General features: G+C 46.9%; 3 protein-coding genes across 7 annotated transcripts; 1 reads left to right on the top strand and 2 right to left on the bottom strand.

The window, feature by feature from the left end:
* Nucleotides 1-138: 138 nt before the first annotated feature.
* Nucleotides 139-6184, bottom strand: lrr1 (leucine rich repeat protein 1). 2 transcript variants are annotated; one of them, XM_086153384.1, is made up of 5 exons: nt 4648-6184; nt 3996-4094; nt 2081-2357; nt 982-1456; nt 139-895 (listed from the first exon to the last, which is right to left on the bottom strand). In XM_086153384.1, the coding sequence occupies exons 1-5, from the start codon at nt 4828-4830 to the stop codon at nt 640-642; spliced, it is 1290 nt and encodes a 429-aa protein (XP_086009510.1). In that variant the 5' UTR covers nt 4831-6184; the 3' UTR covers nt 139-639. The 2 variants fall into 2 exon arrangements, with proteins under 2 accessions (XP_086009510.1, XP_086009519.1); XM_086153393.1 differs by having other exon boundaries at nt 2081-2333.
* Nucleotides 5671-11638, bottom strand: LOC147237742 (transmembrane protein 151B). Its single transcript, XM_086153373.1, has 2 exons — nt 11183-11638; nt 5671-7835 (listed from the first exon to the last, which is right to left on the bottom strand). Exons 1-2 carry the CDS (start codon nt 11279-11281, stop codon nt 6204-6206), a joined length of 1731 nt encoding a protein of 576 aa, XP_086009499.1. The 5' UTR covers nt 11282-11638; the 3' UTR covers nt 5671-6203.
* Nucleotides 11639-11814: 176 nt separating this feature from the next.
* rpap1 (RNA polymerase II associated protein 1) lies at nt 11815-27714 on the top strand. Of its 4 annotated transcripts, XM_086153330.1 has the most exons (28): nt 11821-12515; nt 12580-12722; nt 13008-13100; nt 13345-13531; nt 13736-13918; nt 14064-14285; nt 15285-15400; nt 15507-15605; nt 15822-15923; nt 16009-16176; nt 16413-16601; nt 17186-17320; nt 17557-17727; nt 18003-18160; nt 18829-18999; nt 19126-19321; nt 19538-19647; nt 19851-20046; nt 20187-20333; nt 20567-20709; nt 20944-21376; nt 21524-21642; nt 21733-21964; nt 22048-22224; nt 22565-22621; nt 23393-24125; nt 24229-24548; nt 24795-27714. In XM_086153330.1, the coding sequence occupies exons 1-26, from the start codon at nt 12305-12307 to the stop codon at nt 23537-23539; spliced, it is 4305 nt and encodes a 1434-aa protein (XP_086009456.1). In that variant the 5' UTR covers nt 11821-12304; the 3' UTR covers nt 23540-24125; nt 24229-24548; nt 24795-27714. The 4 variants fall into 4 exon arrangements, with proteins under 4 accessions (XP_086009472.1, XP_086009456.1, XP_086009463.1 ...); XM_086153337.1 differs by having other exon boundaries at nt 19992-20046; nt 24229-27714; XM_086153320.1 differs by having other exon boundaries at nt 24229-27714.
* The last annotated feature ends 262 nt before the right edge of the window (nt 27715-27976 follow it).

The raw sequence follows: 27976 nt of genomic DNA, 5'->3' as shown, positions 1-27976 counted from the left end.
GCTCAATGTTGTGATTTGTGAGCTGGTCAGTCAAGAAGACAAACACCGGTCAACACTGCGGTTCAACTGACAGTCAATTAATAGAGCGGTATGTTAAAATTGTACAATATTGATTTTAATGCCCCTCAATAAAACAACTTTGGACCAGACAACGAAAACTTTTATTTAATTTTTCACATATAAAAAGTGTGGGTCATCAGCACAGTAAAAAAAAAAAAAAAAAGCCAGCGCTAATCGACCCACAGGCACTGCGTTCTCAATCTCGACGCACGTTGTTTCGTTCTTCCCTCGTCAGATGGAAGAGGGTCAGCGGGGGATGGAGGAAGAACGTAAGCAAACAAAGCGTACTCGTCAGGGACACAGATGTCAGTATTGCTATCATTAATGATCATACAGTCTGTGCCACTGATCTGGGTAGGGGACATTAAGTAAAGACCAGAGGCTTGAAGCACTTTAAAAAAAACAGATAGCATAGCTCAGCAGATTCAACCCGGCCTTTGTCATTCAAAGGCACGGCATCCAAAGACCGTAGCTACTACAGCTGACTCCTCTTGTTCTATAGCGCTCTCTCACCACCGGCAAATCCTACAGGCATCACAGCAACTTTCCAACACCCTGGCGTGTCTTCGCTGTTCATCCTCATCTGATTCGTCTCTGGATGGAGTTGCCCACGAAATTTGAATAGCAGGCGTTGGAGCAGAAGTGCTGCTGCACCGGTGCGTCGGTGCCTCCCATGTTGTCAACCAGGACCACTGTGTGAGACACCTGGTGAAGGTTCATGTTCACGGCCGTCTTGATGTAGAAGCTGATACAGAGTCGGTTGCAGCTGCAGGTCTTGGCTACTTCAAGGTCCCGACACAAGTGGGCAGGGATGAGGTGAGGTCCATATGCTAGTCTGCGGCAGATCAGAGCAATGGGTTAAGGAAGAAAAGGTAAGGGCAGAATAGGAAGCACGGCGACAGAGAAGGACGGGATCCAGACCTGAGGTTTGCTATAGCTCTGGAGGCCAACTCTTGAAGTGGAAGAGGGAACGTTAGCTGCACCGTGCGCAGCGCGGGGTTGGGCTGGATGAAAGGATTTCCGAACAAGTCGAGGTTCTCCAGTCTAAGCTTGCGAAAGTCTCCAGGCAGGACAGTGAGCTGGTTGTGCGCCGCGGACAGGAATCTCAGCTTGGAGAGGCGGCCAATGTGGAATGGCAAAAAGGCGAGCTTGTTGTCATCCAGTTTGAGGTTCACTAGCTCGCGCAGCTGGCAGAATTGGGCAGGAAGGGACAGGAGGAGGTTCTGACTGAGGTCCAGAAGCTGGAGGGTTCGCTGCAGAGTGGACAGACAGAGGGCCTCACTGAAGGCTTCCAGGTGGTTGTTGTGGAGGATGAGCTCCGTCAGGCTGCTCAAATCCCCGATGGTGGAGGGGAGTTTCTTGATGTGATTGTTGCTGAGGTCGAGCTTGCGAAGACCTGCATGGAAAAATTCCACATATATCTTATTAATGTGACAAACCAGCAATCTACCAAAAAATGACAAGAAACGACCTATTCTGCCATTTCCAGTTTTGGCTATTTGAAATTTACAATTACTTACAGAATTCACTTGTTGCTTTTTCTCAGGATTTTACTGAGCAAAAGGAGCGACTACAACTTTCACCTACTCTTAACAAAGTTAACAGTTCTTGTAGTTTCCTGTACAATGTGATGGGTGTGCCGATGAGGAAGCGCAGAGGCTTCTCAAACCTTATCCTGAGACAAGATTGAATCCAGGCCGAATCAAATGTTTTCCACTTGGCAGTGTCATGAGTCATCTACTCATGCCAGACAAAGTTTTCAGCAAAGTAAATCAGTGTGGATGTGCTCGTACGGGCTATGGAGAAGAGCGCTATGGTTAGTTTTCCAAATAAATAAATAAAGGGTATTTTAGGTGCACACTAGTGTTTATGTCTGATCTGCTGCTGGTTTGATAATACCGTTTGAAACAAAGTTAGCTAAAAAGCAGAACGATTTCCAGACTGGACGTCAAAAGCGTTTTCTTTTCCAGCCAGGATCTATTTTTCAGCGGTTTCCACCAAACGCACAAACCCAAATTACCTTTGAGTGAAAGCATTCTCATGTCTACACGGGACAGTTTGCAGTAGGAGACCTGCAGCTGCTCCAGAGAGTAGGGGAAGTTGGAGGTGAGTGGGTAGTCCTTTTTGGAGACAATGGTGAGTTTCTTTTTGGGTTGCTCTACGTCCCTGGCGCGGACAGGAGTGAGCGTGGAGAGAGGAAGGCTGCTGGTATCGTTCCCCTTGTCTGCCAAACGTGCTGCCGAGAGGAAGTTCTTCAGGCTACCTGAATCAGCCTGGAAGGACATAGTTGACAATACCTGTAAATATAATACTGCAATAAACAGAGCTGCTATGCAATGCCTCCTGGGGCGGTGAATTTTCTAACCACAATTAACCAGCCTAATATATCTTGACCTATTTCTTCTTTGAGAGAGACTTTATTCTGGAGGGAATCGAAGTTGAGTAGTGACTCAGGCATAAGAGAAGGCTGTTTTCAGAAGGCTTGTGCGGCCTGGCACATCACTAATGGCTGATTGACACAATTATACCCCCGTCCTCTGTTTTCTGTTGCTGCTCATCGCTGCCAGTTGTGGGTCTGTTTTTGTCAGTGCGGCAGGTTGAATGGAATTGGAATACAGGCGAAAGGTCGCCGCTGTAGCGGCCGGGACTCAGCAGCTGTTCAAAAACAAAGAAGGGCCGCTGGGGTGTGCGGCGCGCAGTCAAAACAAACACATGTGTCTGGCGGGTAAATGGCCAAGTAGTTTAGCCACCCCGGGGGTTAAAGGCGGGTTTTCTAAGAATTCTAAGAAAAAAGTAATGATTCCAAGTTAAAAGACAATCAAACATACTGGTCAGTTTGTGTGACGCTAATAAACACTTAGGAGATCGGAGTAACTTCCCATCTACACTTTTGCGCTCTGAAATCCAAACAATCCTAACCCGTTTCACTCAACTTTCACGCACACTCGAAAACTCTCTCCATTTGCTCTGCAGGATTCCTCCTCCTTTGACATCCCTGCTGTTCCGCACCTTAAACACCTATAATCTCCAGAAGCTCCTCCTCTCGCGGTACTTACAGCTACTTCTACTTTCTGCGGTTCAGTCGGTCACCATGACGTCTCGGTTTCACTAAAGCAAAAGTATCATCGCGCTGCCTATTTCACGTGGAGTTCCTTACTCTTCGAAGCGCTCCATTCCCATCCTCTGCCTCCCTCCTCCTCCTCTTGGACCTCGTCCTCATGACATTGTTTTCACGACCTCCGCTGCAGTTCGCGCAGGTAACGTTGTTTGGCATCCATGTGGCGACACGACACCGCCTTAAGTTTCTTCCTCTTCTAAACGGTCCTAAATTACCCGGGGAGGTTCGTCTCTTTCCTCCTTCGAACGTGGAATAAGAGGGGTGCCTCCGTCGCGTCCTCTTCCCCCTGAGCGGTTGTTACTGTAACGTAATCTATTGTGTCCAAATCTGTTCAGCCCCCTACGTTCGCCCTTTTACTTTCTGTAGTCCAACAGTCATCTTCTGTTGCTGTTTTATTTGTCTTTATAGCGCTACTCTTCTGCCTATGTAGGCCTGATTGTGATGTCACATTAGGGGTGGTGATGTCACACTGTCAAAGATGCCTATCATCCACCCTTTAAACCCGTAGGACTATAATCACCTCGTAATCCCAACTTGTTTACTTATGCCAAAGTGAGCAGTTAGTCGTGGTGTGCAGATCCTCACTTACAATCCAACCTATCTTCTTAAACCGGGAGAGGAGCTTGAAGATAAGATGTGATGTAAGGAAAAGAAGCAACGGCGCGTGTGAACACGTCCTAACGAAACTCCAAAGATGGCAACTGATGTCAGCCCTGCATAAATCCAGCGAAAGTTTTGTTTTGTCTGACAAGTTTCCTGACACAACATGAATCGACCGAAAGCCTTCATATTGATTGCACAATGGCGTTTGTCATACCTTGCTTAAACAGATGTCAACAGCAGGTTCCTTCAGCCTCAGGGTGGCCTTTCCTTCTTCCACAAACCAGGTGAAGAACTTTTCAATGTTGCCTTTCAGCTGTAGGAGAAATGATCAGGACTTAAATGATCCATGATACACCCATTTACTGTCACAAATTGAGAAGAAAACACCATCGCGGCCGGTCTCGTCAAACACGGCTAGGATTTATCAGGGGTCACAAGAACTGGTTTCTCCGGGGGACCCTGAAGGCAGCATTTGACACCATGAAACCTCAGGGGTTTCAGAACTCTTTCAAGATGAGCATGTTTAAAGAAGGGATGTTTCAATTTCCCCACGAGGCATTAATAAAGTATAAATTATAAGGCCCCTAAATCCTAAGCCAGACGTGGCACAGCGTCCACACGGACGAGATGCTTTCAGGGAGCTCCACAAGTCTTTGCTGAATTACAGGATGCTGACAGTACAAAAGCAACAAGATGGGTGATTTCAAACAACAACAGGCATTAGAAGTGCCTCCACAGACTGAGCTGTTTGACTGTTTTGTGGGTGTGTGCCGTTTGTTCAAAGGAGCTCGTCTTTTCCAGCAGTTCTGCCCCAGAGGAGCGACCATCCCCCTCCCCATAAAGTCGCGGGTAGAGGCGGTCCGAACCTTGTACTTGGAGCCGGATCTATCTCTGGCCGTGCAGATGAGCATGTAGACGCAGCCCCGCTGGCTCGCCCGGTCCAGGTGCTTCCCGATGGAGAGAACCGCTCGGGTCCCTTTTCCACGGCTCCTCATTCCGAAGGTGGGCAGCATTCGGTTCACCACCTCGACGTCGCACTGCAGCTTCATGGCAGTCCGGCTCGGCTCGGCTCGGCCTTCCGCAGAGCGCAGCTCGGAGCTGGCTAACCAGCCGTCAATCGCCCGCGTCGGTGCCGGATGTCAACAACCGACCAGCCTTCGCCCCGGAGACGAGGCGCGGTCGCATCTCAGCGGTTCCCGAACACAAAGACGGGCGCTCCGTCACAGTTACGTCCGGTCCTGGATGACCGAAAGAACGACTGGATGTCCCGGCAACCCACCCCCCCCCCGGACCACCACCGGCCCCGCGACGGAAAAGGTTCTCCGTCGGCGGCTGCTAGCTGCTGCTAGCTTTAGCCCGCGCGCCGGAAGTGACGTCTGCACTTGTCACTTCAGGGCGGGAGACCGCCTTTGGCATGGATGTGTCCGGTTATTTTGCGGGTGAACTTCGAAGGCCTGTTTCTGGACAATCTTTAGTCTACGAACACATGTGATATATGCATTTATTCATGTTTGCATAGAGGACCATTTGTTTTGTCTTGCGTGTAGAGACTCATTTGGAAATAGCTTCCTCTGTCGTTACAAAAGAGAGCAGGCGAGGAAGCTGGTAAATGGTCTCTACTTGTAGAGCACTTTCAAAGATTTGACCTTGATCCCTTTTCTTTTCACCCTTTGTTAAACTCTTAATATTGAGGCCCAGACACACTTGGAGAGATTACGGGGTTAATCTGTTCATGGCCCCACAACATGTTACTATTGATTGTTCTCTGAATTTTAATCGAGTGAGGGGGAGACAAGACTCACGGTATTCCATTTCTTCAACAAACAATGTGCAGGTAAAGCGATTGCTAAATGAATCCATGTGATATGGTATACAGACGAACAGAATCCTTCATAGACCTTTATTGCTCACAGTCTGACATTCACCTCACGTTCCCTTCTCTGCATCGCTCAGCAATAAATACGTCACAATGCATAATATTATTCGTCGGAGACAAACAGAAAACACTCTAGATTCCCCAGCCGGATTAATATACATGGTAACAACATATGTCGTACTTACACAGGCCTCTAAGCAGACTGTGGACCGGCCGGATCGTCACATGCATAAACATGTTGCTCAAGGGGGATTCCATTCCTCAAACTTAAGAAAAACACTGCAGATAAAAACAACATTCTCCTGGGCCCGAAACACCAGGTAGGTTATCGCTGCGGTTTTACACTGTCAGCGCTTGCAGGTAAACTCACTATTATAAAAAAAAGTTTGCTTAATGTATGCAATTACATTGTCGACATTGTGGTGATGAAATAAAAGTGCTTCTTTTTTTTATTTTTTTTATTCTTGATATACTTGTATTTCCTGAAAGATTATATTTGGCATGTCTGTGCCTGAAACAGGTGCTGACAAACACAAACTGATCTCCTCAGAGAGCTGTCTCTCCAGATGATGAGCCTCTCCTTATGAGGTAATGCCGTACATCCCTCCTGTCCTCCCTTCCGCAACTTTCATTCTGACGGACAATCAGAACCGGGAAGAACCTGGCATCCCTGTAAGTAGGCGGACTGTTGCTGAGCGCCAACTGGCTGGAGTCGGAGCACCGGCACTGTCCGTCTGCGCAGCACGGCTCTGTCAGGTTGCTGCTGCGGCTTCTCCACGGAGCCATGGTGTGATGAGAACCGTACATACGGCAAAGGGAGAGACGCGAGGTGTCTGAGGAGAGGTGGGAGCAGAAAATCGCTCCTTGGCAGGAGATTATGGAGGAGCAACTGGAGCTAGTGATGGCCCCCATCCTCCCCCGTTCATCTCCTTGTCCGCTCAGCTCAGAGCATTGCTCGCACTCTGCCTGGCCCTGCAGAGCTCCGTAACTGTGAATCGTGGGACTGCTGTCCAAAAGGTAGCAGTTGGAAGAGGTGGTGCATTCGGTGTCGTGCAAAGAGTTGGAGTCCGCTGTGCTCATGTTTATCAGCATGGCTTCTGAATAGGTGGGGATCAGCTGGTGGTTACAGCGAATGTGCCACTCCATTTCAGTGCTGTCCAGGGTGTCTACTCTGGGAATCACGCATTCATTATTCGTCCCTGCGGCACTGCCATTGTCCAGAGAGGAGGGGCTGCTGCGTCTGTACTCTATGCCAAAAAGTTTCTCTATGCGATAGTGCACATATGCGGTGCGGTACTCTATCAGCACTCTAAGGGGCCAGGAAAGCATGAAGATAGCAGCCAGCCAGAAGGCTACATGCGAAGTGTACCACGGCATCTTATTTGGGTCTAAATAGGCGATGAGGTTGTCTCTGAAGTCCACGTTTTTTAGCAGCATCCCTTCTCTGGCCTCCATGTAGTCGTCCAGACCCTCGATTTCAGAGAAAAACCTGGCTCGCTGGTTGAGGTAATCATTTTCCGGTCCAGTCTCGGTAAAGCTGAAGCACTTGGTAAATTGGAGGCGAGTTGCCGGATGCTCCTCCAAGCCTCTGAGGTCCCGTGACACGTCTTTCATCCCACACTGGCTGAAGTCGAACTCGCCCTCGGCCACATGTGTATTGACTCTCTCGTGATACACCTGCGTGGTGGTGTAGGCGTCCCCATTACGGTAGCGGGTGACTTGGCGTGTCCGGCGGACAAAATGGTAGCTGATGGCTTTCCACCATATACACGGCTGGGCCTGCTGCATCCGCAGCACGCGCTCATACACGCTGTCCACGTCTGCTTTGCACTGCAGCTTGCTCCTCACCCTGCAGTGCCAACACTCCACCATGTAAAGAACGTAGAGCATGAGCAGGAAAGCCAGCGGGATGTAGACATAGCCGTCCGAGCAGGGGCTGTCGTGGTAGATCATGGAGTGTCCTCCGATGCCGACTCCGGAGGTCCCCCGGGCAGAGGAGGAGAAGGAGGCGGTGAAAGAGGAGGTGAAACCCGAGTTGAAGCTGATCTTGGTGACCCGAGTCAGCTGACACCATACCACTGCGGCCAGGCAGCTGTATATGAGCAGGGAGAGGAGCAGGCAGCGCCAGTGAGACTCGCGGCACACGCAGGCGCCGAGGGACTGCTTCACCGGACGCTGCTGCAGAGAGACAGGCAGAAAGAAATGAGGAATGAGCACTTAGAGCAATGAGGCCCTTAAAACATGGCAGTGATATCATGCCGAAATGGTAATGACTGTGGATGCACTATAAATTGCCGAGCTTTTCCGTACCTAAGCAGGAAGTAAATCAGAGCAAAGAAAGCACGGTGAGATTCAATTAAGCCCTGTAGTGTCCTGCATGTCAATACGCCGATGGACAAAACATTTTACTGATATGGGTGCACAAGGCCATCTCCGAAATTAATATTAACTGGAATGCACGGGGGCGAATGGGCTTACCACTAAAATGATCATTTCCTACAAGTGTAATGATATAAGTAAATATGGAAAAAACGCAGTGCTGAAATTAAAACCTGATTCATGTATTTGTGGAAAAAAATGTTATAGTATTTTACTCTCATACTTGAAAAGCAATATAAGGAAGAAACTCCAATTTGTCTCAATTATTGCATTAGTCATCATATTCACTTATGGCGACTGACTTTCAATCCGCATTCAATTATCGCCCGAGAAATGTCATTTCATTATACGGTACTGTCAGTTGATTGTCAGAGAGGCCCCAGTTTATTGTCAGAGACACTCGATTTGAGGATATCCGATCAATACTCATCTGATTAATAAGCTTTTCTCAATTCCAATGAAACAAAACACCGATGTAAAAAGAAGTTAAAATGACACATTGGGAGGATGTAAAAAGGTCTACGGTTAGTAGACTCAAACACAATAGCTGGCATTATTGTTGTAGATTGTCAATGAGTGTATGTTTTATATTAATGTCATAACCTACATTCAACCAGAACGTAAATACATTGTTATGTTTCCACCTCCAACCCAGTTTGTGGTAAATAATCCCATAGCTTTCAAATAATGGCAGGCAGCAGCTGATGTATGACAGTGCAATAATCCACAGACGGAAATGCTCCATGTTTGCAAAGATAATTGATATTTTCTAGATCAAGCGTGAAGACTCACAATTTATCTTTATCAATAGAAAACAAAAGCAGTACAGTTTGCAGGAGGCTGGCGCTTGTTTGTTTGTGCGCGTCCCTCCAACCGCACACAACTTCGTGTTTATCCCTTGATCATAAAATGGAAGGATTCACTCGATGGGCACTTGGATTTCTTTGGTTTCAAAAAAGGAGTCTGTTTCTCACTATTTCAAGCTTTATTGGCCCCACGAGACCTGGAGCTCCTCGAGTGACTTGAAGAAGACTGCCGAACAGGAGCGGCAATGTTTTCAGCCTTGACTTACCCATTGATTGAAGACACTGGCCTTAAACGTTGTCTCCATAAAGGTTGTCAGTAAATAAATAAATGCATGGCCTGTTTTTATGAGCTGATAAATCAGGGGTTTCTGACTTCATCTGCATGGTAGATCCTTTTAAAGTAGTGCAGGAGAAAGAGTGTGACCCTGTGATAGTCTAATCTTGCTATTGCAGTGGCGGTGCTTTCCAGGAGGTCCTACTTTGTTGTGGCCAACCTCTTTTTTCAAATGGAGTGAAATGATTGATGCTGACAACAAGCCATCCATTACTGCGCTGACCCCGCCGCAGAGACGTCTCTCTTCCAGTCCAGCCCCCGTTATTTATGGAGCAAATAGAGATTGAACTCTTGTGAACCAGAGTGGATGGGCTCTCCGCCATCAAGGCTTCCTCCCTGTTGATATTATTGCCTGTTTTTAGATTGTCTTCATTTATCAAGATGAACCAGCTGCAGAGGTCTGATAGTGAGGTTGTCCACTTCTTTTGTCCAGGTGAAATTATTTATCATTTTTCTGACCCGCTGACCTTCCCCCTGCTGCCGCAAACAGGCCAGTTTGTTTGTTCCTACAGTGTGTTTCAAAATCTGCATACTCTTCCATCGAACCCCCCTCTACTTTACTGGTTGTGTTTCTTCCCTCACACTTATCTCATCAAGCCCCACTCCCTTGCAGATCACAAGATGAGCTTCTTTTGTGCAGTGGAACACAGTCGGATAAATGGTGGCTCTGGATCAGAGCAGTAGAATAATGGGATTTTGATGCTTGGCATCAGAGGTCTTTTAGGATTATGTGTGACTGTCAATTTCTTTGCAGCATCTGACTGTCCATATGGTGTCATTTTTGTGTGTGTGTATATATATACATAATCTTTAAGTGTTTCCACAAATCCACTCACAATAGCTAATGGACTGGCACACTTTTATTTTTTCCATGGTTCAACTTTGCCCTGGGGGGAGGATCCTGTGTGCTGTTCGGACTCTTCAGGAAACCTGCCTGTTTCTCTGGTGTCAACATGATGTCGACACGTGGACGAGTGTGGACAAGTCTCGACTTGTTCCCAGTGTATAAAAGTAAACATTCATGTTCTCCCTAGGCTCTAATCCCTTTGGTGGTCACTCAACTTCCCCTCTAGTACCATAATCAACCATTATCAATCATTGCTGTGATCATCAATCATTATTTGCAACTTTTTGACCCAGTACCTGAAAAATACATTCAAATATGTTCCTGTCATCTTAGGTTACAAATTGGTGACATTTTTACGTGATGTGTTTTTGATGACATTTCCATTGGGCATCTCCCTTCAGGACCCACAGCCAATCAACTAGCTCCATCTTCCTGTCTTCCTCCCATAAACCTCCTCTCTGGTCTTCTTCTAGACCTCCTGCCTGGTTGCTCCAACCACAGCATCTTTCTACCCAGATCTTCACCACCACCTCTCTTTTCATCTCCAAACCATCTCAGAGTGACTTTATCTCCAGAACATCTACCGTGTGCTGTCCCTCTGATGGACTCCTTCCTCATTCTCTCCGTCCTCCTAACTCCAAAGGAGGAACATCCACATCTTCATCTCTGCTTCCACCGCTCCTTTCTTTCTAGATAAGCAGGTACTGATTTACATCAGAATTTATTCAAAAAGGACAACACTCTATGGCACAAAGAGTGAAATGACAGGATTGATGCAAAAATGTGAAGACAACAAACATGTTCCATAACAATTTTAAACCAATGCATTTAACATACAACGAATGGCACCGAAAAACTAGGGAACTAAGTAGACACAAATCAAAAGAATCCAAAATATAGAAAAACAATTACAAGTATAAGGTTTGCAAGACTCTGGTGTCTGATGTTCAGACTTGCAGCTTCACTTGATACTTTGATCCATCGTCACAGAAATAAAACGGCGTGTGCTTGCAGGTGCAGTTTTGCAAAGAGGCACTTTAGGAATCAAAACACACGATCACTGAGGGGGTATTCGCTCTGGGTGCGAGTAGTTTTACTCTAACAATGAAATGATCATGACTTTTAGAGAATACAAATCTTGAAGCAGATGTGCAGTTACCTCATCCGCCTCGTTGGCAGCGGCACGGTCCTCCCGCTCCTCTTCCACACCATCACCGGGAACGGGGTCCGCCGCAGGGTCGAGACCGGAGGAGAGCATCCTGCCCTCTGCGATCACATGTCCGAAAACACCTGGACGGTCATATCCGACCGCTCACCGGCTCCTTCTTGCTCCCTCGTCCGTCCTTCTGTCCCCCGCTGCCCGCCGCAGCGCCAGCGGACTGCTGCACGGCGAGAGGATCCCGCCGTGGTCCCGACTCTGCGGACCGGGGTGGGCGGGGTTGCGGGATGTCGCCGCAGCAGAGGCAGCAGAGGTTGACCATGATGCGGGGCCACCTTAGCCGAGGATGGAGGAGAACATCAGCGGTTTCGCGTAGGGTTCATGCAGGAGATGCTGCACAGCGGAGCAAACAGGAAGGACTCTACACCTCGGAATGGGGTGGTGTGTGTGTGTGTGTGTGTGTGTGTGTGTGTGTGTGTGTGTGCGCAGCCCAGGAAGCAGCTAACGGTCCTTCTTCGTCTTTGGTTGATGATGACAGGGCTTTTATTTTGAAAGAGATCCACCGTGTGTCACTTTACATTCCTTCCGTGTGTTTCCGCCCGCTGCGTGGGGCTGTATTATCGCGGAACGAGGGGTTTGTCGGCGACACCATGGAAATATTAAATATCTCTTCATTGAAACTATCGCGCCTCGAGTTGTCTTACAGCCAATTTCTCTACATTTGAGGGAAAAAATCTCTTTGGCGAATTCGTGCTAAAGCTAGCTGTGCTGCTAACATTTCACCACACCGCCAATGGAAGGCTAACTTCGTCAAAGTGCGGTGAAACATTTTGCGGCAGCTAGCTTAACTAGCGTGGGGGTTTACGTTTCATTTCAGCCTCTTTTTGTCTCTTTACAAGACTTTTAGTTCACGCTAAATAATTAGCCATGGGATGTAATTTTTTTTAACCTCTCGGTCACAGTGGAGAGTGTTGTCTCTCATTTAGCTGTGGTCTACTTGTGTCACCAGTCCAACAGCGGCTAAAGGGAGAACGTTGAAGACCTCTTGGGCAGTCAACAATAGAGAACAGTAACAACAACAACAAAAGCAGCGCCCCAAGCTTCTTTTTGGTCTTCCCAGGGATGCTGCGGCGTCCCAAGCCCACTGACTCGGAGGCGGACCTCCTTAGAGAGCAGGAGAACTTCCTGACCTCCGGCGCCTTGTCCGCTGCTCAGGTGCTCCGGCGGCCTGACAAGAGGAGAGGTCATGGTGGAGGTGGAGGTGGAGGTGGAGGAGGAGAGGGGCACAGCACGGCCACCGCAGGAAATCAGAGGGATGTAGTCACCATAGAAGGTTTGACTTATCTTCCCCATCGTTTAGGTTTTGAAGGCAGATCTAACGTTCTTGGCGTCTTTAGATGTTCCGGACCAGCTCCCGTCTCTGACACCAGCCCCTCCCAAGAAGTCTCGCTTTAAAAGTGTTACCTTTGAGGAGGAGGACGCAGAAGAGAGTCTGGACAGGCACGACTCTCACATCAGTGCGGTTCTCTCCAGGATTGTTGTAAGTGCAGTGTTTACAAACTGTCATTTTATAAAAGCAGTTACCAGATACCCAACACAAAGCAAGTGAGCTTGAGTGAAACTTTTGACGGTCGAACTAAGTATAATATTTTCACCCCTAAAACAAACGTGTATTGAAATGAAAAAAAAAAAAATCCAGTGTTAGAAAATACACGATGTACAAGAATATAGTGCCCTGTTGTATTTCAAGGTCTGTCATTTTATCGCTCGCTTTTATCCTTAATTATTTTCCTGATGAATCTGAAATATTCCTCTGTCTCTCAAGGAGAGAGATACCAGCTCAACTCCCATTTCTCTACCGGAATTTACTGGCATGGCTTTCCCCAAAGTGCAGCGCCGCTCCACAAACAGCTCTCAGGTAAAACGTGTTTTTTCTCAAGTCATTTCTCTTTTTTATAGAGAAAGTTAAAGAATGTACATAAAATCAACTTTGACCATAATCTCATTTACTATGGAAACAGTTTTTATGTTATCCTCTTCAAAAAAATGCATGCGTGCATCTTTGGTAATACAAATCTTCCTCGATACATTTGACGAGAGGCGTTATAACGTCAGTTCAGTAGTCATACAAACCTCTGAACACACACTGCTCCCTGAACAAGGCGCCAATGTCGTCCGACGGTGCGAAGAAGAGCATCTTCGCACGTCAGATTGAGGCTCAGAGGTTGAATCAGGGAAAGACCCCCGTGGCTCGTGTGTCCGGAGCTGCCCAGAAATCCAACCCAAGACCACAGAGGCTCTCCACTGAGGCAAGCATGGCTACAGAATGGAGTGATGTTGCTGCTAATAGTAAGTGGCATACTGTCGTTCTGTTAATGTTATTCATAATGTGCTTATTTTAGACATTTTGAATTTCCTATTTTGCTCACTCTGCCCTGCATTTCTTGACAATTTTGACTTCAGATATCTGGAAAATCCGTGCAGTTTTGTCCACTCACAGATCTTGTGTTTTTTTTCACCCTGCTTTTCTCTGTCTCCCTTCACCTGTACCAGCAAAGACTGCTGCTCCCCCTTCAACTCTAGTCTCAGGTCCCAGACTGCTGTCCGGCCAGGGGCTCAGGGGCCCGGACAGTTTGGGCGAGACCATAAGGATCCACAAGGAGAATCAGGCTAAGCTCCAGGCTATGTCTGAGTCCGAGATACGAGAGGAACAGAAGAAACTCTTATCTCAGCTTGGTAGTTAATGTCTCTGTTCACCTTGGCAGTTGATATGATATTAATATGTGTGGGATTTAAAATTAATGATTTTAACTATTACAAGTCTTTGTTTTATCACCCTTATTTTTTTTCGATGTGTGTAAAACGTAACTCTGCATCCCAGATCCTAGACTGGTGGAGTTTGTTAGATCTCACAAAGCCCAAAGTGTCCCGTCCTCCTCGGAATCCAAAAGGCTAGAGACCAAAAGCAGGGGAAACGCGCCTCTCGAAAATGTGAGCACGGATTCAAACTCGTCCGGTGGCTCCACTGTGGCTCATAAACTGCAAGAAGTAGAGATGGACGGGGAAGAAGAGGAGAAACTGTCATCATCACATGCAGAAGCAGGTATGATGACTTCAAAACTAGCTCCATTATCCCCTTCACGCCAGCAGTTAGTTTTAGTCTCTGATGTTTAAGATTCAAACCAGGAGCCATCCCTGTCAGCGAAGGCCCTGGTTTTATACTTGTTATAAATGCAGCAGTAACCGGTCAAAAGAGAAGTCTGAGCATTTACTCCAAGTTCTTTATATGATCTGAATTCATGAGCATGAGCATTCACTATTGTGCAATTTCAGCTATTTGTCTGTATGTTATTACACCAGATCCATTTATTGGCGTTCTCCTGCTTGTCGGAAATTGATGTCCATATTTCCAGTGTCTAGACACTATTTAAAAGACAAGTGAAATTGAAAACAGTCTTACAATCGGGTCATAGGACTAAAGTTCTTAGATGTCCTAAGATGTGCTCCGTTCCACGAACAGGTGTTCTTATCATCCCTTCTTCCTGCCTCATCCCAAAAACATCCGAACCTCATGCTGAATGTCCAAATATTGCCACTTTTGTGATGGCGCTCTAAGAAGATTCAAACAGGGATGAACCCTTGAGGCCTGTCTCTGATGCCTCACTGACACATGCTAATGCCTTCTGTTGTTTTTTAAACATCACTAAAAGGAATGAGCTGAAAACAACTTAGCAACTTGCAGCAGAGACAGATTAGTGAATCTTTGAATAAAGTGAATAAATTACTGAAGATATCTGGCTGATTTTTTTTCTTTTTTTTCCATTTCTCATTAAAACTTTTAAGTAATTTCTCTCCAGTTTAAAGATGATGATTTGGTGCTCTTGAGGTTATTTCCCACCAGTTAACTCCAATTTTCTTCCAGCATATGGATGAAGTATGAGTTTTCTAGCATTACTTCACTAGTATGATATTTGTTGTAGTAATACTTATAACAATGCAAAATAAAGTCAGCCACTTGGCTTGCAGAAGCTTCATTTGTTTTAATCAATTCCTAGTCGAGTCTTGTTTTATTTGTTCGTCCCACTGTATTTGTTTAATCCAGAGCAAGATCTGTCGTTTAAGCCTGAGAAGGAATGGCTTCATATGGACAAACTGGAGCCAGAGAAGCTTGAGTGGATGAGGGACCTGCCTGCTCCAAGAAAGACGGGAACCAAGCAAGTAAGAGTGAAAAAGACCTCCCAAATACATGCATCACTTCGTCGACAGATCTGAAATTTGATACAGCTGAAGCCAAAGTGTTTAATTGAGTTTTTTGTTCCTATAGGCTATGCAGGCCCGCTTTCATTTCAATGGGACTCTAATTCCTCCAACAGATGATCTACCCACCCACCTGGGCCTGCACCACCACGGGGAGGAGCCTGAGGTCACTGGACTACAGTATTTTGTCTTAAACTGTGATATTTTACACAGCCAGTTGAATACAAAAATCTATTACTTGTTTTAAACTGATGGCTAACGGCAAGGTTTGGATCCGACCTCTTCAGTTGACCAGCAAATGATACAAAAAGCAGCAAGCTGTCAGAATCAATCTTTAGGGTTACTGATGACTGATGGTTACTGACTCAGACCTTCTCCCCAGCGGGCAGGTTACTCCCTGCAGGACCTCTTCCTGCTGTCTCGCAGCCAGGTGATCCAGCAGAGGTGTCTGGCCCTCAGCACCCTCGGCAACGTTCTTTCAAAGGTACGCAAGGAGGCACACGCCGTCCCACAGTGTTCGCAGGGTTGATACAGGCCGTGCATGACGACATCTACATCTTCCTCTGAAGGCACGTGCAGGGGAATACCAGTCTGTCCTCACTGGCAGCGTGGCGTCCACCCTGTTGGATGCTGGGTTGCTCTTCCTGCTCCGTTTTGCGTTGGATGACAGTGTGGAGGGAGTAATGGCTGCTGCAGTCCATGCTCTCAAAGCACTCTTGGTTTGCGCAGATGACGAAGTAAGCACTCTGACTCTTAAATTCTCATTCAAGACCGTTCAATCCCTGCTCCGTTACTGCAGATTTTCCACATAGCTCATGGCAACACCTGCCTTAAAATAAAATCACCCTCATAGAGAAATTACAAAAATATATCATGCTTCAAAGAAACTACATCGTGCATCACTGAATTAATGGTCACGTTCGCTCTCCACAATCCATTGGACAGCCTTTCAAAGATTTATCCTCACTTTCAGGAGAGTTTAGACTTGACGTTCTCTTGGTTTCGTGGCCTGGCCTCCTTCCCGCTGCTGCCGTCTGCGCCAGAGGAGGACGATGATGATGAGGTGGAGGATGAAGGACTGAATGAAGGCTTAAAGGAGACAGCAAAGGAGAGGGAGGAGAGGAAGTCTGATTATGATGTGGCCAGGCAAGATGTTGTCAAGGTAAGATAACAAATTGTGTTGGAGAGGTTTCGGATCTTGGGATCAAAACAGTCAGTGAGGACGTTGTCACTCAGTTTGCCCAGCAGAGGGCGCTCCAACTCCATTGCATGTATTCTCAGCATTGCTAATACAAGAAAGTTAAATTTCATATACTAATGATCCCCTGCAGGGAGATTGTTGTCATTAATACACAAACTCACGCATGGACAAACAGAACTTTTAAACAGGCATCAATGGCAACAGAGTGAGAGGGTTGGCCCAGGGAGGGGCCTCACTCAGGGGCACATCGGCGGTGCTCGGTAGGTGAACCCCCTCTCCTCGTGTCATACTTTGGCACCTCGGCACATGATGGTACCGTAGTGGATTAAGTCTGGCTGTTGATTTCACATTATACTTTCATGTAATAGGCAAGCTTAAAACATTGCCACGTTCTCCATGACAACAAGCTTCTCATCAACAGCTCTTTTGCTTGCAATACATTCACTCTCACTTGTCAAACCTGTGATTTTAATATATTTCTTATCCGATGAGGAAATAGCCTGAGAAGTGAACCATCTTCCTGTCTCTGTTGTCTGCTGTGTCAGGGTCTGCTCAAAATGAAGCTGCTTCCAAGGCTGCGCTACATTCTCGAGGTGGTGCGACCAACCCCGCTGGTGGTCCAGGATGTCTTGGAGGTCTTGACTCGTATCGCCAGGCACTCTGCTTTGTCCGCCGCTCAGGTAATTGTAGCAACCGCAGCATCTTCCAAACAGGCCCACTAGGGAGGGTATGACTTCATGTGCCTTAGTTAATAGTATGCTAAAAAAAAAAGTTTTGAAGTAAGAACACATCAAGCATCTGCCCAACATGGTATCAAATGGCTGAAAGTCCAAGTTGACTTAAGTTATGTCCTGTAGAATATATCTGTCAGTTTTGGCTCTGATTACATTAGATTTTCTACACTGGACTCCCCCAGGTGTTGGCCTGTCCTCGCCTGATGAACACTGTGGTATCGGAGTTCCTTCCCGCGTCCTGGGCTGCACGGTGTCTTCCCCTCCATCCGTCGGTTTACGGACTTCCGCTTTCTCCTGCCATTAAACTGCTCAGAGTCTTGGCGACGTCTGGGAGGCATGCCTGTGCGAGATTGGTAAGGACTTTGTAAGGGTTAATGCCAAGTATTCTATTCCTTTACTTATTTTCATGAAGGAAAACAGTCTGGCTACAATTAATTATGTTTGACAGGAACTCCATTTGTCCACTGTCAGACAATTTGGATTCACCGTCGGTAATATTAGCTCAGAAATCTGGCTGATTTTGATCGGTTGTGATCCGCCAGAATAAATCATGCCAGGACTCGCAAAAAAACAAGAATTTGATTCAACTAAATCGTCTCAGAATAGCTATTCTCTCCTCTCCACATAGTTAAATTCTCTGGGTGTGATGGAGTGTCTGTCCTGTCTTCTGAGTGCCGAGCCCAATCAGCTGCTGCTGGAGCCAAGCGAGGCCCTCAGGATCACCACGGAGGCCTACAGGTTCTGGGCTGTAGCAGCTGGCTACGGACAGGCCTGCCAATTATACATGTAAGCCGATATTGATACTGTAATTCAGAGTTCCCATTCGGAGTTCCTTACAAAAGAGCCCAAAAAGACATTGGACACAATCATGAAAAAATACCGCCTGAATTCAGTATGAAAGCATCTAAGGATTTTATGTTATGGTATGTTTAGGTCAGGATTTTATGAACTGTAATTCTCGACACGGATGTGAAATAGCAAACTGACAGGTCATGTTTATTGCTCTGTGGAGCAGGGTTTTACATAGTATCTGTAAATATCTGTACATTTGCATACTTCAAGGATAGATACTTCTTTTCTTAGCTGTTTCTCAAGCCAATCAGTTATTTCTTATTCTTGCGTCGGCTCCCAAATGTTTCTTTCAAAGCAGGCTTTCCTAGTCAGCCTCTCGCGTTTGCTATTCTTCTCAAGCGTTTGAAGTCACATGTTGTTTGAAATAACTTATTATAAAGGTATTTTCATTATATTTTACATCACTTAGCATTGCACATTCTTAAATCTACGTTGAGCCGCAGGAACTTTGAAAAGAAATTGTAAAAATAAATCATCGGGCCGAGTTCGACATCAGCTTATTGAATTATTATTACAAACATGTGAGCCGAGTTACGCATCCAACCACTGTCACCTCGTTGATTCTCACAGTGTTTTCATTATTTGTCGTTGTCATTCCCCAGAGACCTGTATCCAGCCTTGGTGAATGCATTGCAGGCACTTCCCAAAGTGTGGATCACCTTGGGACCTTTGCTGCCTCTGCAGCTGCAGCGTGCTCTGGCCATGCTGTCCATGCTCACCCAGGTCACACACACTGCCGGCTGCCACCAAGCACTGCAGGCTGGCATGGTCAGGTATGGAGAACTTCTGCTGTGTCTCCACATCACCCAGCTGCACCAAAGGCTTCTGCGTTTTTTTTTCCCCAATGGTTTCAATCTCTTTTGCCTCATGTTTTTACTTTGTCTCTTGTTTTTCATCAGTTCCCTGGAAGACGAATGTCCTCCTCCTCCTCCAGTGTCTTGGAAACATGTCGCAGGGTTGCAGCCATTGCTGCTTGGCCATTTCAAGAGCTTTGTTAAAGGTCTGGATAGTCCAGTCCAGAAAGACACAAGTCTTACACTCATACCAGCGTACTTGCTCTACTTCAAGGCTTACTACCAGCAGCTCTCCAGACAGGTGCTCCTTCCCGTCTTGTAGAGATCTTTTATGATCACATCATGTTTTGGCTGAAATGAAACCTCTTGGCAAATATCTGAGAATCTGCTTTTCAGTTTCTTTTGTGCTCCTCCTGTGAAATGTTCTTATTTCTTAAGAATTGATGCAGAGCATGTTTAGCAAAAAAGTCACGTTAGCTAAATGGACAACATACGTACAATAATGTGTCCTCCTCAGAACTGTTTCAGCCCAGTGGAAACACTTCAGGACTTGGAGCAGCTGACATATGAAGTTCTTCTTCCCCTGATGGGTCATTATGTTGTTAGAGACTTTATTAAGAACCTCAAGTAAGTGACCTACTGTAAAACCTCTGTGGTCATCAATGCCCTTGTATTTCTCTTAGGCCGGCTAATTCAGTGGTTTCGATCAGGAGTAATTATCCTTCTTATAAAATGTGTGATGGGCCCGTCAGTGCTGAAGAAGACAACGGGTTGAAAAACCTGTCTCTTAATCATAAATTCTTTTCCTGTTTAACCCGAACCCTCACCAGGATGTCTTCATTAGTATGCAATGAGCAGTCTGGTCATCAGGGCTCAGATTTCCCCACCAGCCTCCCAGGGTTGTCCTGCCTTGGATTGAGGCATCGCCCAGGCCTGCTCAACGCCACCTCTCCCTTCCCTCTTCTTACCAGCCTGGGGCTCCTCCTGGAAACAATCACAGACCTCCACAAAGGCCTCAGCTGCAAGGTAGGTCCTTCAGAAGGAGAATGTTTTGGTAGTTTAATAGAATGTAAGGATACTTGAAGCTACAACTCGCTGTGGCTCCTGACACACAGGATGTGTTCATGAACCATGCCCCTGTTTGCCTTTTATTTGTTGACATCCAGTTCACCGGACTCCTGCTGGCAGAGCCGGTGGTCACTTATCTCCGGAGCTGCAGCCGGGCAGCGCCCACCTTGTCTCACACCAGGGCCTGGCTTCTCCGCCACGAACACCACCTCATCTACCTGCTGCTGCGGCTGGCACACAGACTGGTAACTCAAGATATTTTCAATCTACTAAATAACTAAAGTTTTGCAGGTTGTGGAAGGTCCTAATGATAAGATCCCGGGCTCACTTAATAATCTGACTCAAAAGTGTGAACTTGTGCAGAAGATGACTCGTTGCAAGTCAGTGTCATCTCCTGTTGAATGACCGTGTGTAGATTCCTTTACACCATTTATTAGATTTCTACATTTGACCACAATTCTCCTCTGAAATCTCTCAGGTTCCCCTTGATCCTGATGTGGCCAAGCAGGCCTCTCTCTACCACCAGGTGGCATTGGTCCTCTTACCCTGTTTGTTACCGGGCAGCGAGTACCTGATCCACGAACTGCTGTCCACAGTCATCTTCACCGAGGACTTCATATTGTGAGTTTCCACAAATGATGTCTTTTGGGTTAAGCTGTGCACAATAGATGCTTTATGAAGAGTACCTTATTGGTTTTTACATAAAATGCAGGGCCCATAACTGTAATGTCATTTCACAAATTGGATTGTATAATTAAACACATTGCTTTACAATTTTCAAAGTGGCAGATCACCAAAAATAGTCCTCCAGATGTTTGTGCATTACACAGCTCCTTCTCTGTGTTTTCCTTTCAGAGAAATCCGCGGCGGGGGCCCTGAGGCCGTGGAGCTGGGAGAGCTGAGGCTCTACCACCAAAGCCACGAACACACCTCTCCTTCACTACAAACTGTTGGGGAGCTTCTGAGGGAAGCCGGCACCCAGCTGCCATCCATCCGCGGCTGCTTCTTGACCCACTTGGCCCACCTTGAGCCGTCCGTGTTGGCCTCCCGAGATGCTCACCTGGGACGCAACCCCTGGATAAAGTCCCATCTGCTCCCCGAAGTCAGCGGCCCCACGTTGCCCTCCGACTGGCCTTTCCTCCCGCTCGTCGGCCTGTATGAGCGGGCAGGTGTGTCTGACGGTGGAGGACTGGCAGTGGAGGAGCTGCCTCAGGGGGCTCTGCAGCTGGTGACACACTGCCTGCAGTGGCTGTTGGTGCTGGAAGTCTGGAGGGAGGAGGCTCTAAAGGTACATGCACACCTCTTAAGCCCCCTTATGTAACGAGATGGGACGCGGAGGTTGAGTGGCTTGGGCCTTGTGTGTAATATTTAAAGCTGGCATGCTGGTAAACATATCTGTACTCGGGAAATTAAACACGTCTATAATGTTCTGCAGGTAATCCTTCCTGTCGCAAAGCTTGCACGCCTCTCCTGTGTGTTCCTGTGTTCCAGTGACTTGTTCTTGAAGAAGCAGGTTCAGAAACTGACCTGGGGTCTATTCAGACTGCTGACCAGGTTTGAGAAAGCCGATAATTCATTTAATGTGCTTTGAAGGATGTGGAATGGTGGCTGAGCCGTTGAAATAACATTCTCCTCTGTACTCAGGCCATCCAGGCTGGACTCTTTGGACCTGGATATCCCTCCTCCGGGTTTAGCCTCCTTCCAGGACTTATATTCAGCCCTCTTGGCTCAGTATGAAGCCGTGTCTTTCGGTGACAGACTGTTTGGCTGCTGGCTTCTCTTGCCACTGCAGAGGAAGTGCAGCACCACCCTGAGGCTGGCTGTATTTGGAGAACACGTGGGGATACTGAGGTCATTGGGTGTCACTCTAGAGGAGGTGATAATGGAAATGTTCCACAGTTAAAGTGCCTCATGTTGTGGACATGTCTTAACACCTTTTGATTATCTCTTCGCCTGAAGCTCTCCATTCCCATCGAGCGGTTCACCTCTCCTCCGGAAGACTCCCTGCCACTCCTTCGCCTCTATTTCCGATCGCTTGTAACGGGGGCCCTGAAGCCCTGCTGGTGTCCTGTCCTATATGTGGTCGCTGTGTCACAAGTCAACAGTTTCATCTTCTCACAGGATGCTGCGGCTCAGGTACGGCAGATAACACACCTTGGAATAGAGTGCAATATATCTAGAATCGTTCTTGCCTTAGACGATCCAGCCATTTCGTCAGTCAATCACCACCAGATTACAAGTTCTCCGCATAAAATTTTGAGCTTACAGGAGGTGCTGGAGACTCTAGTATATGAAGAGAAACAGGCGCGTTTTTTTAGCAGCGCATACACATTATCTGTGTCGAATGTGAGTGCGGCTGCAATGTCATAGAATATTAAATACCTCAGTGGGGCATTCATACATGCATGTGCAGTTCAAGAAAAAAAAGGACGTCAAGTACGCCATTAATGATTTTACATCCATTCCTCTTTTCCAGGAGGTCAAAGCGGCTCGGCACAGTATGCTGAGGAAAATCTACTACCTGACTGATGAGGTATTTCTTTTTTTGTTCTTACTGCAAGTCTCTTCTGTTCTTTACTTCTTCCCTTGATACACAACTTATCGATCGCACTCCGTACCCGCCATGCCTCTCACAGAGCTTTTTGATGATGGTTTTACCATGGCCCTCAATATTCTCACATTCCTCTCTTTGTGCTGTTTCTCATTTTGTAAAATCGCGGTTTAAGACCATTTTCCTCAAGGAATGTTTTCATGTGTTAATGTTTTCACTGTGGGTATGTTGAGACACTGATATCGCAAGGAATATTAAGCAAAATATAATTATTGGAACAGAAATAGCTATTGTGTGGGAGTCACGTCTATATTTTCAATGTACTTTAACCCTTACGTTATAGTTGTAATCCAGCCTTACTTCAGCTAACAACCTTAGCCTGGCAGCCAGACTGATCCGCCACACTCATATTTCATTATTCTGTCGAGATCCGTCCAGCTCCCATTGCCTTCAGATCTCCACCCGTTGTCCAGGCCAGCTACCATCAGTCGTCTCCTAGCTGTGCAGGATAGAGGCAAGGACTGACAATAGATAATATAGCAAATGGGAAATGGCGTTCCCTGGGGCGCTCTTATAAACACAAGGCGTCACCATCTGAAATGGGCCCAAACAAGCTGCCATCATTTCCTGAGAGGGATCCTTATGAAGTGTCATGTTGTCCGTACATTTTTTGAAGTTTCAATCTCACATCTCTCCTCCTGTTATCCTGTCTTATTGACATGCACACCTTCTTCTCCCCGCACTCAAATCCAGGTGCTTAGGAACCACTTGCTTCTGTTCCGCCTTCCCAAACAGCGCTCGGACTTGGGATTCGACGTATACGACCAGTTGCCTCAAATCCGAGTGAAGCATTTGGAGAGCGTCGCCGGACAGCGGACTGGTGATGACAAAGGACCCTGACGGGATAAGGGTTTTGGAGCCAACAGCAAACGGAGGAGAGACGAGATTTCAAGATGGATCTTTTCAAAATGCTAAGGAGTGACTGCTGAGGGACTCGGACCCCACCAAGCAAACCTCCCTGGCAGAACGAAAGAAGGAATTGCATTGACTTGTAACTGCATCATGTGCCTGAATGACGGGGTGTGCTGTGATTGGAGAAAACCGCCCAGGACATCTCTTAAACAGACATGACTCAGACTGTTTTTTTTTTTTTTTTTTTTCCGCAAATGAAACACACTTTGCATCTCATGCACTAAAACTCAGCTGAAGAAAGAAGTGACCAGAAGAAGGGCTCTAGATAAGATTGGAAAGTGCGTTTACTTTGATTACTGTGATTTAAAGGCATGCGACTGGTACAGGAGGAACATTTTTTCCCTTTATGTTTTAATTGTTTATCGGCGTGAGAAATGCATCTGACGCCGGCAGAAGTGTTTGTTTCACTGATTAAAACCAGTCTGGATGAAGTAATTTTCCAGCTACATCCCTTTTCCACAGAAGCAGCCCTTTAAGATGCATCACTGCTGTTGATAATTCCCACGAGAGACGGGTCAGATCCCTTCATTCCAACACACCCTTCGTGCACGTCCTGTTTACAGGTTTTAGAGGGCGCATCAACGTAACAACACTCTTTGTTTTCCTCACATTTCCAGATGTGACAGGAAAATGAAGAAACACTGACTCAGCAGGGATGCAGATGCTTCTATATTTACTGCTGGCAACAGGCACGACCTCCAGATCACGCTGGCTGTGAACATGGTGCAATATTGGATTTAAGAAATGTTTAATCAACGGGACAAAAGAGAAAGATAAAAGTTTCTGACAGCGGGTTGAATCAGCTTCAGTTGCTAAGATGCTCGCTTTGAGTCTCAACAGGAACAAAGATGCTTTAGATCCAAGGGATCACATCTGTAAATAGGAATTGGTGTCAGCTGCGCACGTATGAAGAGCCTGCAGGAACCCGAGTCACCAGGTGATGCCCCAACTCGAGCAAAACAAAGGGTTACTTGCACCTTCCCATGGGAACCTCACATGTTTGGCCCTTTCAACATCCCGTGGGAGGGAAGTATGGAATAAGCATTTTCACATTTCAAGTTCATGAGAACATGTTCTTCAGATATTTAATATTGATGTGACAATTTATGGAAAACTTAATTTTTCACATTATAAATGTCACTCAAATAAGCCATTTTGATGTGTTCTGCACATCCCCCCTCAGGGCACCAACATGAGCCGAGGAGGAGTTCATCTCCATTCCAAGGTAATTGATGTTGATGTCTCCAAATGGCTCCTGCTGCAAAACGGAGGTGCGAGTTTCCTCTTAAGGGCCGAGATAAAGCGCAGCCAAGTTCTGCAGGAACAGCAGAGCAAAACCGTCTGGAAGCTGTGCTCGGACAAGTTTTTAGCAATAATATTTACTGTATAAATATTCCAAATATTAGAGGCAATGGGAAACATGTGGACCCCTTGCTTTGCAAGTTTGAGAAACATTGTGACCCAGCAGGAGTTGTCATTGAGGAAGGAGACAGCTGTCGTGGACAGCGGCTGATGGCAGACAACATTTACAGCCGTTCATTATATCCAGTGGCACGGATGCAGCAGTAAAACCCATGGAGTTCCCCCGCTGAGGAAGAAAAGTCCTGCAGAAATCAATCCGTTTATGTCTTTGCACAGCTGCCGAACGACTTGCAGACTTCAGGATTCCCGGGCAGAGGGAGGTCAGGGTGTGCAACTGGCAAACTGGACACATCTGGCGGCTCGGTGATGTCCGCCGCCCTCCGAGGTGGTGTAACAGAGCCAGAATCTTCATATTCTTGTGCCGCCCGTAAGGCGATCCTTGCAACACTAAGAGGTCCTCCAAAGCTTGGACAGGACTTCTTCAAATAGCTGTTTGGAAATTCAAGCGATAGACACATTTACAAAAACATCATCATTCTCAGGCGTCACAGTAAAACATCTTGGGAGGTAAACACATAGGACGTGTTTACATGTCCACTGTGATATTTGTACAGAAAACATGTCCTCTGGATTGAGCAGTCTTCTCGAGCCAGGTGAGGTTGCCAGAGACCCGGTCGAGGTGCTGTGTGGATGAGCGTGCTGCGTTGGAAGCCAAAAAGCCAGATATCTATATCCCAGCCCCTTGGTAGAGCTGAGAAAGGGAATGAGAGTCAAAGATACAGAAGGAAGCTTTTCTGCAGCAGCGCTTCACTCGTTCCAGCTTGAAGGTATAATATGTTATGCTTCCAGTGGTGGAAAAATCGAATCATCATAAGGCCTCCGCTCTGCACGGCCCATTACTCAGCTTTATCCAAACTCTCCTACTTATATTTGAACTTAAAGGAACTGTATGTTTTTACGAGGCAACACTTTCCATTTGCCTTACCGGTGTGGTATCCTTGTTGGACCATGTGTGTGTCGGGGTTGTTTCCAGTCCACAGTGTGGAGTGTGGAGCTAAAGTGAAAGCATTCATTATCGTCATCAGACGACATAGCAGAAAACACCATCTAAGGTGCAGAGACCACTCTCAAACTCGACTGGCCCGCCCTGGTCCTCAACTCCAAGGAGGGGGTGAGAGCCCTTAGGAAAGCAAGGGTCTCTACAATGCCTGGTCCTGACGGGGTCTGTGGACATACCCTCAAGCTCTTTCCCGAGCAGCTGGGGGGAGATTTTTAATTTCCCTTATTCATAACTCCCTGTCCTGCAGCACTGTGCCCCGAAAAAGGGGACCCCTAATGCTCTGAACAACCTCAGGCCGGTGGCTCTCACCTCTTTGGTGATGAACGCCTTGGAGAGAATTGTAAAAACTCACATCATCAGAATAACGGAACCCACTCTGAGCCTACAGAGCTCAGAGAGGGGTGGATGATGTCAAGATCTTCCTCACTGATTCTGTACACAGACACCTGGAGACCACCCACAGCACATCCAGGCTCCTTTTTGCCAACTTCTCTGCTTTTAATACCCCGCAATCATACATACTGGTGGAGAAGATGGTGACGTGTTTCCACCTCAACCACCGGATCATCAGCTTCCTCACCAACAGATCCCAGAGGGTTCTGGCGAACGACATCCTCTCCGACACCCTCCTCCCCTCCGCCGGCTCACCGCAAGGCTGCATCCTGTCTCCCCTGCAGGTCCACCCAACAAGACTGCCACCTGGTGAACGACACTGTCCCCCTGTCCCCACTGTCTGGTCGCGCTCTCCACCACGGCCTGGCCCTCCAGGGTTTCACGCTTTGGTGCGAAGCCTCCTCCCTGAATCTGAATGTGAGCAAGACGAAGGACATGGTCATCACATTCAGTACGCAGAGGCAACTGGCAGAGGCAATCCCCACCACGAACCAAGGGGAGCCAGTTGAAATGGTGAAGGAGCACAGATACCTGGGCACCGTCTTCGACAACATCCTGATGTTCTCCTCCAACACTGAGGAGATCATCATGAAATATTACCAAGGGCAGGACCTGCTCAGGGAGCTGAGGTCGTTCGAGGTTAGCAGCACAGTCCTAACCACGTTCTATCATGTCTTCATTGACAACGCAATGACCTTCTCCTTCACCTGCTGGTTCCACTCCCTTACCCAACACGACAGGAATCTCCTGGAGCGCACCGCCTCGGTCAGCTCCAAAATAATTGGCCAAACCCTCAGACCTCTCACCCGCTTTAACGACACTCGGATGTTAATAACAGCCGAAAAGATCCTCGCAGATCAGTCCCACATCCTACACCCGGCTTTCGAGTGGCTCCCGCAGACTCTGCTGCCCCGCCTGCAAAACCCTTTGTCCCCTGAGCTGTTCAAATGCCAAACCCCTCATCGCCAAGCCAGCCCTCGCTCCATATCACTGAGTGTAATTAATGGCGCTCATGTTATAGTTATTATTCAAATGCAGAGCGATTTTGTAAAGTAATTTATATATATATAATTCTCTTTTTTCTTTTTCTTTTTTTGTAAATTTTACTCTTGATGTTCACGTGTTCACAACTTGCTGCAACCCCATGTGCCCCCCAATTGCCCTCGGGGACAAATAACGTTTTTCTGATTCTGATTCCGATCATTGCTGTGTTTTGTATTTCACTCCAAATGGACCAAGTGATCAATGTGACCATCAATTTTATCATTAAATGAGAAGCTTGACTCAATGCATGCAAGGACCAGAGAGCAGATATGAAAATTTCACTGATGTTCTGGTTCTCCAGGTTCCTTCAGCTGTTCAAAAAATTACAGGCAGTTTGTTGGAGACCCTAAATCAGGGGTCGGGAATCTATGGCTCGCGAGCCAGATGTGGCTCTTTTGATGACTGCCTCTGGCTCTTTGAAAATTTCTTAACAGAAAAATTAATCAATAATTTTACTAATAATGTTACTTTAGTAAAAAAAAATTACAGGAAAAGCCATCACAATA

Source organism: Fistularia commersonii, chromosome 1 (genome assembly GCF_037954325.1).
Source record: "Fistularia commersonii isolate RoL2024-O1a breed Wild chromosome 1, RoL_Fcom_v1.0, whole genome shotgun sequence".
NCBI classification, from domain to species: Eukaryota; Metazoa; Chordata; class Actinopteri; order Syngnathiformes; family Fistulariidae; genus Fistularia; species Fistularia commersonii.
The sequence above is the reverse complement of the archived record's forward strand: the minus strand, read 5'-3'. Positions and strand labels throughout refer to the sequence as shown.